Source organism: Thrips palmi, unplaced genomic scaffold (genome assembly GCF_012932325.1).
Source record: "Thrips palmi isolate BJ-2018 unplaced genomic scaffold, TpBJ-2018v1 HiC_scaffold_1, whole genome shotgun sequence".
NCBI classification, from domain to species: Eukaryota; Metazoa; Arthropoda; class Insecta; order Thysanoptera; family Thripidae; genus Thrips; species Thrips palmi.
In genome coordinates this window covers 3,731,937-3,742,290 of record NW_023144620.1, presented here as the reverse complement: position 1 = coordinate 3,742,290, position 10,354 = coordinate 3,731,937, and the positions used below count along the sequence as shown (strand labels likewise).

At 60.7% G+C, this 10,354-nt stretch overlaps 1 protein-coding gene and 1 long non-coding RNA gene across 2 annotated transcripts in view; both read right to left on the bottom strand.

Moving 5' to 3' along the window:
* LOC117639541 lies at positions 1-3,344 on the bottom strand. Its single transcript, XM_034375322.1, has 4 exons — positions 3,223-3,344; positions 1,506-1,777; positions 1,044-1,220; positions 1-127 (listed from the first exon to the last, which is right to left on the bottom strand). The coding sequence occupies exons 1-4, from the start codon at positions 3,264-3,266 to the stop codon at positions 117-119; spliced, it is 504 nt and encodes a 167-aa protein (XP_034231213.1). The 5' UTR covers positions 3,267-3,344; the 3' UTR covers positions 1-116.
* Positions 3,345-4,959: 1,615 nt separating this feature from the next.
* LOC117639583 overlaps positions 4,960-10,354 on the bottom strand; it is a 49,351-nt gene continuing 43,956 nt past the window's right edge. The window contains exons 3-4 of the long non-coding RNA XR_004587377.1: positions 10,048-10,080; positions 4,960-5,003 (exon numbers count right to left, since the gene is read on the bottom strand). This is a non-coding gene — a long non-coding RNA (uncharacterized LOC117639583). The remainder of the gene's footprint in view (positions 5,004-10,047; positions 10,081-10,354) is intronic.

Below are 10,354 nucleotides of genomic sequence, written 5' to 3'. Positions count from 1 at the left end.
GTTGATCTCCCGCGGGACGGCGTGCAGCACCGAGTCGCGCCGCGACGACCAGAGGCGCGCCAAGTCCGACCGGAAGTCCGAGAAGCCGGAGGAGGACTGCGACTCCCGGCGCGCCTTCACGGAGCTCCTGCAAGGCGGAGGAGGAAATGATTTGGGGCTCGGCCGATCAGCAGAGTCGCTCTGTCGCTCTGTCTCTGTCGCGCTCGTGGCGTAAAGGGCGCGAGACAGACAGATAGGCGGAAGGCTCTCCCGAAGCAGGGGGCAGTGACTGGGCGCACCCCCAGGCTGGACGAAACGTTGTGCGGAATCGGTCTGCTGCAGACGGGCCTTGGTCTGTACTAGACTCTGTAGCAGTTCCAAGAGAGGCCGCTTCCTCAAACAGGAACAGCCAAGAGGAGAGATATCACGGTCCAGGTTGTGGTCGGTGTTTGCTGTTTGCACGCTCGAATTCAGTTCAAACAAACAACACGGTTCTAGATAAATTTCGCGGGAAGAGTCCAGTTCAAGTTTCCATTTTACTAAAAATAATTTCCTTTTTCGCGGGTAGACATAAAAATAAAACGTGGAATTCTGTTAAGCTGCCGGTCCTCGGGCGCGGTGGCGCGGTGCGCGGCGGCCCTTGGGACCAGACGGCGGGGCACGGCGGGGCACGGCGGGGCACGGCATGCCGCTGCCGAGCGATTCAGAAGGGAGTCGTTTCGTCGCTCTGTCTCCGTCGCACTCGTGGGGCTGCGTGGGGCCCCCCGTGGGTGCGAGAGAGACAGTGCGAGCGGCCCTTCAGCCTCCGGACAATGGCAGCTGATTGTCGACTGTCGAGGGTACATATTTAATGGGGCGCCATTCGTTTTGCGAGACCGAAGGGCCGAAGGCACCGCAGGAAGGACGAGGCCGGAGCGCCGGAAAAGAGGCAGAGTTGGATTTTGCGGCAGACACTCCCATTTCGACCAGCAGACTGATCTCGAGAGTCGTTTTCGTCGCCCTGTCTCTCTCGCACTCATGGGGCGTCCCCATAAAGTTCGGGCAGCTCGGCGAGCAACACTCACGGCCGCTGGCGAAGATCCTGGATGTTTGGTTATCTGCAGAGGACTCTCGGCGCTTGCGCAGGGCCGCGGCGCTGTCGGTGGAGCGCGGCCAGGGCAGGCTCTTGGCGATGTCGCCCAGCGTCTCCCTGCGGTGCAGCTGCGCGTCCTTGCGGGTGCCCTTGGTCTCGGAGCCGCCAGCTGCCACACCGCGAAAGGGGTTAGTTCAGGCCACAGGGTCAGAGGACCGGTGGGTGCGGTCAAAACTCGAGACGCGTTTTGAGTTCCAGAGTCGCTAATCAGGACTCGAACAGAACGTATGACCCTACCAATGGATTCCTCGTTCGGAGAGGAATCCATTGGTGGGGTCACACGTTCGGTTCGAGTCTCATTTAGCGACTCTGGAACTCGAAACGCGTCCAGAGTTTCGGCCACCTCCACCGGTCTTCTGGCCCACTGTAAGTTAGATGGCCAGACTGCACTCACTCCAGTCGCGCAGGATGTCGGTGAGCTGCGCGAGGGACGACCGCCGTCGCCGGCTCTGCGGCGGCGGCGACGTCTCCCGGATCTCGTTGGGCGGCGAGATCTGCGAGATCTGCGTGGCCGAGTCCCTGCGGCCGCCCAGCCGCTGCCGGATGGTGTTCTCCTCCTCCTGGCCCCGCATCAGGTCGTCCCAGCCGTTGCCGCCCTGCCATACCAGCCCGACCTGGTGGCTCAGGATGGGCAGGTTGCACACGAAGCAGATGGCCGTCATGGTCCTGCAAACCGTCAAGGGTGCCTTCAGTGGGGCGGTACTCTCCCAGTCCTCTCAGCGGCGTCGCACCGATAGTACACAGTGGGCCAGAAGACCGGTGGAGGCGGTCAAAATCCTGGAGGCGGTTTGAGCTCCAGAGTCGCTAAATGGGACTCGAACCGAACGTGTGACCCCACCAACGGATTGCTCTCCGAACGAGAAATCCATTGATAGGGTCACACGCTAGGTTTGAGTCCCATTTAGCGACTCTGGAGCTCAAAACGCGTCTAGAGTTTTGGCCGCCGGCGCCGGTCTTCTGGCCCAGCCAAGGGTGGTTCCTTAAGGCACGACCCCATCCCGATCCAGGCGCGGATCCAGGTTTGTACCCAGGAGAGGGTAGTGCAGCGATTTTTACCTGCTTACAGGGGCAAAGCGATGTTTTTTTTTCAACCTTTCAGACCTCATACCTAGGGGGGTAAAGACTCACATGACGCCCCCTCCTGGATCCGAGCCCGTCCCCAATGTGCGGTGAGGTTAGGCTCAACACGCAGCTACAAGTCTAACAGGTGTATTCGGCCCGCTACTCAGCATTCTCAAGTATCTAAACACACACCATTTTCTTTTAAAGTTTCTGTTGAATCTACTGTCCTGCTCACCGCCACTTATCCGTTTTCTATAGGTACATACCCTCACATAGAACTAAAGTATATGAAACTAACAAATATTAACGGTACTTAGAATAACAACGCACGATTACGTACAAATCAAATCCCGTTACACAATTTATCTATCTCAAGCATGTGAAAGCCGGTAAATCTAATATTTACAATAAGTAATAGTATATAAGTTATCCATACAGACGACAGAACAATACGAAGAAATTAAGGTAAAAATTCAACCCTACTGTTTTTATACTTTTGTGACCGAACTAAATACATTTTACAGTGTGGAAGAGACTGAGCTAACTAGTTGGTGAGTCCCGAAGTGCCGAGTGAATGGAAGCAACAGTTGGTGGGGTTGTCGTCCACCAGGGAGCACCTGGCCACCGCCGGATAGGCAACTCAAACGACTTACCCTTCAATAAGAACGTGCAGCTCACTGAACCCCAGTCGGTTCCATTTCACCCAAACATGCATTATTTTCAGAGGCTCTCTTCCCATTGGCTGTCCCTGGATGCCCGCGAATCAGTGTCGATTCCATTTTTCGTTCAGAATGTTGGACTCCCTTGTCTTCTTCGAATCGTTCACCATCCCGTGGATCTTGCGCGAACCCACATGATCGAGCAGCATTTTCCCCAAGTAGTGGTGTGGCTTCTTGTCGTTGGCTTGCACCGCGGCAGGTACACCCTAGAATACGTGACGTGCATGCAGCTACAGTGGAAGCGAGGCCGGCGATACGTACTACTCAGTGTGAGAGAGACAGGCACTGGTACAGGTGCGGGTGCAGAGAAAGCGATGCCAAGTCAAGGACCTGTAGTGGCGAAGTCTCGGGGACGGGGACGGCATGGTTGCCATGTCTCATTCTCAGTCCGCGGTGGCAGCCCGCGGGGCGCGGGGCGGTGGGGGCCTGGTCAGGCGGCCTGGCCTGGCTGGGCCTGGTCACGAGTCAAGGGCCTAGCTCCCCAGGCCCCCAGGCCCCTGGGCCCCCCAGGGGGCCGCGCCAGGCCGCGGAACACCGCGGAACACCGCGGAACCTCCGGGCTGCCTAGAGTGGGGCCCCAGGGCCAGCCCCTGGGCCGGGGCTGCAACGGACAAGGACAACAACAGGCTCACTCTCACAGCAGGGGAAGCAGGGCACCATGCAGAGGGGTGCTTGTAGATGTTGTCAGCGATCCGCGCGGCTGGATGGGCAGTGTTTGAGCGCAGGGTCGGTGGTTCGCGTCGGCGTCGGTTTGTTTGTTGGGGGAAAACGCGTCTCTCCGCGTCTAGTTTATTAGGCGGCGTTATTCACTTTGGTAATTGGCGTCCTTGATGGCCTTGACGGCCTTGACGGCGTGCACGGCGACCTTGCTCGGAGGACGGCGTCGCGTCGCGGCGTCTTTCATTACAGGTTCCGTTTTACCCGTCGGGCTGTCCGCCAGAGAGCGGTGGCGGCGGGGGGCGGCGCGGGGGCGGCGCGGGGGCGGCGTGGGGGCGGCGCGGGGGCGGCAGGACGAGGATGACGGCGCGGGGGCGGTGCAAAGGGGCCGTTCCGACACCGCCAAAAGGGGGCACTGTTTATTTTGTTTTTATTTACAGCCCGCGCGGGGCGTCGCGGAACGGGTGCCAAAGTTTCCGTTATTAACTTTGACGGATGATGGGATATCGGCCTGCAGGCACGCCGGGCGACGCCGGGCGGCCACGAGAATGCGAACGGAGCGCGGCGGGGCTGTGGCAGTGTGGCGGGACTGTGGCGCGAGTCGTGTGAGTAGGCGACCGTAACCTGTTGGAAGAACAATGCGATTAAAGAACCCTTTTTATTATTTTTGTGCGGGGTGGCGGGAAAATTGAGCTTACAGTCAAAGAGAACTGGCGACGGGCCGCGACTGTGACAGTCGGTGGGGCGGGCGCGGGAAGGTCCGCGGCCGCCAAGCGGCGGATCGAGTTCGTCTTCGCTCGCCCTGCAGACTCATTCCGAGAGTCGTTCCCGTCCGTCTGTCTCGCTCGCACCTAATCGAGGCGCCCGTGAGTGCGAGAGACACAGAGCGATCAAAACGACTCTCGGAATCAGTCTGCTCGCGTACCCACTTTAATTAAGGCAAACAAAAGGAGCGCGGCGAATTCGCGACCGCCGAGGCTCGCGTCGAGGCCGTGCCGAGGCCATGCCGAGGCCGTGCTCGTGGTTGGGCGGGACGCAAGGATGAGAAATACAACATCCTTGCCGGGGCGAACGCGGCCGGGGCGCGGCGGGGGCGCCGTGCCATCTCCTCCAGACAGAGAAGGCCGACGACGTGGACGCCGTGGACGTAGACGTGGGCGAGGACGGGGTGGCGGGTGGTGCAGCTAGGGGCGCGGGGGTTGGCGTACGGGCGGGGCGGCGGGGGAGGTTCTGAAGGGGTTGCCTATTCACTCAGGCGTCACCACACAACCACACACACTGTATACCGACCTGGTGGGCGACGGGGCGGCGAGGGTGATGGTGGGCGCGGAGCCGAGCCCCGGGTTCAGCAGCAACTGGGTGGGCAGCTGGGGGAGGGCGGGGGTGGGGGGGTGGGAGGGGTGGCCGGGGGTGGAGGGGGCGGGCCCATCCGAGCACGGCGATGCCTGCAGCGCCTGGAACACACACACACACGCACAATTCTCGTTAGAGCCCTTCTGGAAACTGGATTGCGCCCTTGGCGGCCTTGGCCTCGGCGGCCTGGGCCGTCCCGCCGTCTAATTCGGCGTGCTGTTTGGGGAACGTCTGTGGCGTCAGCGTGGCGCGGCGATGCGAACCTACACCGCAAGGCGTGGCCAAAGGATGGGCAAAAGGGCCCCATTTAGGCCCCGCGCCGCCCTGCGCGGCCCCGCCGTCAAAGGGCTATTTTGGTGCGAGTCCTTCGGCCGGCCGGGAGGGATGATCCCAGAAATGAGGCTGGTCGTCACCCAACGCACGCTGCGGAGCGCGCAGGGTGCTCCCGTCGCTCTGTCTCTCTCGCACCGCAACGGCACGCCCCGTGAGTGCGAGAGAGACGGAGCGTTACGGGGATATGAGCGCGTGCGCCTTTTAGGTAGGCAACCCCTCGGACCCAGGTCGCCGAGGCCCCAAGGCTGACGGGCGGCCGGGCGTGCTTCGCGCGTCGGCCGACAGAGGGCGGTGGCAGCGCGTGGAGCGGGTAGGCCGCCTTGCCGTGCCGCGTTCGAACGGAACGGCGTCCGATCCGGCGAAAACTGCCCTCTTAACGTAACGGTCTCCGCTGCAGAAGTTGGCGCCTTTCGTGTTTGCGTGGGAACGGTTTTCGAAAAAATGCCTGTGACTCGGCCACGGCGACTGAACGCTATTCCTTCTTCATCAAAGGATCAAAGTGTGCTGTACCAGCATGAAATGCGCGGCGTTGCGACATCCAAACCGTCCGGACCGTCATCGACTCTTCCCGTCAACAACAACAATAACAATGCTGACTGACGGCAAACGTGAGCAGATCAACAAACAAGTAGTGAGTTTTCATTACCTATTCCCTTTCATGTCCATTCCCACGATTGGAAACGTCAGCCAGCTGCGCTGACAGCCGAATGACACGGTGTACTTCAGAAAAAATCCGACCTGTGGGGACCAACCCTAACCCTACCCTCGAGTCGAAGGGAAGGGACACTGGGGCTCTGACGCACGGTAAGTATCCGAACTCAAAATTAATCATGTGTAGTTCTAGGTGGCAGCTTGAGTCACTGTAAAATAAATTGTTGTGTACCTTATTTAACTTTTTTGGCCAGTGTTGTACTCAGAGTTCACCATAAACTCAAACCTGGTAATGCGCTACTGAGGGCTGATAGGCCGTAAACTGAGCTAGTGTGTAATACCAGAGCAGGGTTGAGAGTGAGTGTGAAAAACAGACTCCTTTCAAAAGCAATGACATATTTATGCCATGAAACACTTTGTGGTCTGAAGCACGAGCAAGCATTTATTTTTCAGTCCCTTCCGTCAAATGTTATGACGTTGAAAAATTAGGAACAATTTAAACTTACGATAAGTCTATGGGGCATTTAATTATTTCTCCAAACTATACAAAATAACTTTTACTTTGAAGAAGCCTTTTGTGACAAATGAATTAACTACTGGAGGGTACTATAGGTCTCACAATAATCACAACGTACTGCTCAGGACCACAGACTGGCTCCACAGTTGATTTCAGATCATAAATTTCTTTTTCTGTGTAATTCATTTTTGATATTGTTTCTCGCACAAGGACGGATCTAGAATTAGACTGAAAGGAGGGGCAAAGTAGCACCTTTTGCCCACTTGCAGTGGCAAAGTTTTGCTCAGGGGTGAAGTGTTGCCTTTTGCCTACCATTTAGGCGGTTCTCGCCATGCCAAATGAGGGCAAAAGTTGTTTTTCGCCTCGCGGAATGAGTCTGCGGGACAGAGCAGGGACGCACCATCTGGCGGCCCTTCCGTTGGGCCTGCCGTCCGTGGCGCGCACCGCTGCGGCCTGGACATCGGGGCTGCTCGCTGCAGGGTGACTCGGCGCGGTCCGTCTCTCTCGCACTCACGGGACGTGCCGTGGAGGTGCGAGAGAGACAGAGCGACGGCCGCCGAGGAAAGCAAGGGGTGAGGGATGGTCCATGGATCAGCACTGCGGTTTGCACAATCCCTCTCGGGCTCTGCCTGGCTCTGCCGACCAGAAAGGGGCGAACGGGCCGACGGGGGCTCCGTCTGGGCGGCCGAGTCCGGCCCGTCCGGCCGCAGCGGGGGGGGGGGGGGGGGGGGGGGGGGGGGGGGGCGTCCAGCCCCGTCCAGCCCCGTCCGCCCGGCTCGGCGGGCTCAGCGCACAAGGCCGGCTGGCCGGCGGGGCTGGGCGTTGTCCGATTCGGAGAAACACGGACCGACAAACGAAACGGAATAAAACTTCTCCCCTTTTATTTGCTTGTTTATTTGTGTGCGTGCCGGAAACGCTGCGACGGCCATTCTGAGACGCACGACGTGATTGCAGGAAGCGGCGGCCAATAAGCGGGCCGCCCAACGGCTTATCGGCAAAGAAAAAAGTGAAAAATGAAAAACAAAATGAAAAGAATTAGGGAAAGGAAAATTGGCATTCGCGGGCCGTGCTTGAGTCGCCCGATCGTTATTGGCAATCGGGGTTCGCTTCCGCATCCTGGCCACGGGCCGCAGTTGGGCGTGTTGTGGCTGGCGGGGCGGGGCGGGGCGGGGCTGCACTGGCCCCATCAAGGGCTCAAAGGACGCGGCGGCTAGGGCAATATACCCCGGCAGGCCCCGCCGCCAGGCCCCGCCAGGCCGCGGACGTGTTGTGGGCCGCTTTGACGCCAAGTTGGCCCCGAAGTTGGGCCAACGTGGGATGCATTGGAGTATGGGCCGGCCGGAGGCTCGGCGATATCAACCTGAACGGTGGCGGCCTGCAGCGAGTCCTGCAGCGAGTCCTCCAGACACGCTGTCTCTCTCGCACTCGCAAACCGCTCTGTGAATGCGGTGGCCGGCGCGCGGGCCTCCAGCCAGCGGCCATCGGACTCCCTTCAAAGCAACTCGGTCGCTAGCCCCTGCAGGCCCTGCCGAACTCTCTTTCCGAACAGTCGCCCGGCGCTCTGTCTCTCTCGCACGCCCGCGGTGCGCCTCTACAGTGCGAGCGAGACGCAGAGAAACGAAAGGGCGGTTCGGAAGCAGCCCTCGGTAACCAGCGGCCGAAACGACCCGAGCAACGGACAAAGAACGCCAGTTTGCAGTCCAGTGGGCAGGCAGCGGCAGGCAGGCCGGGACCCTAATGACCCCCATGAGGATGGAGGAGGACGACTCGCTGCCGGCCGCGACGGACAGACAGGTAGCAGGCAGACAGACAGGCAGAACGTCTTGAGGTGAGAAATAACGAGACAAAGAACGGCGACGTCGATTGAAGTGCCTCTGGGCCGTCGGGCCGAGGCCGAAAGCCGCTCTCGTCGCTCTGTCTCTCTCGCTCACACAGAGCGCGCCGTGAGCGGCGAGAGGGACAGAGAGGGTGGAGGAACGGAAGCACCGCGGTGCACCGGGGCCGAGGCGGGCCGAGGGGATATCGCCACGCCACCGTTAATGGGGCGTCTGCACAGCGCTCGTCTGGGGGTAGAAATAACGATCATAACGATGCGATCTTTGGCTGGCCGCGCAGCGCAGCGCCGCGATGCTTAGCAACGGCTGCGGCGGCTGCTGCCTCCCGCTGCTGCTGGAATGCGGGGGGGGTGGGGGGGGTGGGGTGGGGGGCGGGGGTGAGGCGGAGCCTCCGGCGAGGAATCTATTCCAACTTTCTCGCGGCGTCTACAATGGCATTTGGCGAGTTTGCCATTGACTCAATTTCGCGCCCGCCCACGCACCGCCGCGGTCGGACTCGCTTACTGGAGTACGTCGTGGCGGGGCGGGGCGGGGCGGGGCGGGGCGGGGCGGGGCGGCCTTGTAAATTCCATTGGGGCGCCCAAAACGAAAATATATCTGATTCCATTCTGGCCGCCCTGCCACGGTGGCCTGGCCGCTGCTGCGCCGCGCTGCTTCCCATTAAATGGACTCGAGTGGCGGCCGCGGCCGTGATGGCTCCTCGAACTAAATGCCGTCGTCGGCCTTGCCACTCGACTTGCCCGTTCCCCTCTCGAGTTATCCAGGTAGCCTTGCCGTGTTTCGCGTCTCGCCAAGTCTGTCGGCGCGCGCCCGGCCGAGGCTGCCTTGCCCTGGCGTGGCCCCGGCGTTGCCTCGTTGAGTTGTAAAAATTAAAATTCCGGGCCAGGCGCTCACGCGGCGGGCGGACAGCAAGAATGCGGAGCGCGGAGCAGAGAAACTGGCGGCGCTGGGGGCGTGGCGTGACGGTGCGTGCCGGGGCGGGGCGTGCCGGGGCGGGGCGGGGTGGGGCGGGGTGGGGCGGGGCGGGGCGGGGCGGGGCGGGGTGGAATCAGGCCGAGGCCAGGCGCCCCCACCGACATTGTTCTCCTGGCTGCTGCATGCTGGTGCGGCCTGCCTCGATAATAACGCCGTGAAAAAAAAACAACAAAACAAAACAAAAAAAAAGTGAAAAAAAAAGAAAAGCGCTTGCCATCCTGTTGTCGCCGTGCCGGAGAATCTGCAGCCACCAAATGGCCGCCGTGCTGCGCGGTGCTTCGCGGTGCTTCGGACTATTTCCAACTAAAGACGCGCCATTATCGTGGCCAGCCAGCCGGGCCACCGGGCCTTTCTTCTCCCACCTCGCTCTTTTGCATGGCGCTCCCCCGCCCCGCCCCGCCCCGCCCCGCCCCGCCCTGCCCACGGGGAGACCCCCCTCTGATAGTGTCACTGCTTGGCGGCGCTGACAATGCGCGACGCCAGCGCCACCTGGCGCCGTATCGTCAATCAATTACGACTCGAGCGCGAGCAGCGCGAGCAGCGCGAACAGCGCGGCGTGGCAAAGCGTGCCGTTCGTTGCGTGCGGCCCGCACGCCGTGGCACGCCGCGCCTTCCGGAAGGGCTGCTGCGCCGTGCCGTGCCGCGCCAGCCGAAACGTCCCCCGCAGTTGTTCCCGGCCTGAGCCCGGCACCAGACTGATTTCGAGGGTCGTTCTCGTCGCTCTGTCCCTCTCGCACTCATGGGGCGTCACCTGCAGGTGCGGGAGAGACGGAGCGACGAGAACGACTTTCAGTGTGCTGGCTTTTGCCCGCTCGCGGGTCGTTAGGTACTCACCACAGCGGCGGCCTATTGTGGAAGCCTCGCGACCTGCAACAGCGGAAAGGCTGGGTGAAAACACGCACAAAAAGAGCGAAATGGGAAACCTGATATTTGATTGCGGCGCGCTTCGAGAAAGAGGCACGCGGCGAAGTGGGCAAAGTCAGATGGGTACGAGGAGCGACATCTTGTTTTGTTTTCGTCGCCAGCGAGTGCAAACGTCGCAAACGACTTTCGGAATCGGTCTGCAGCTTCTTTTTCCGGCCGTTGCCTCCGCGGCCGCACGATTAAAATCCATTTCGATGCGTCCGCCTCTCTGCCTGTG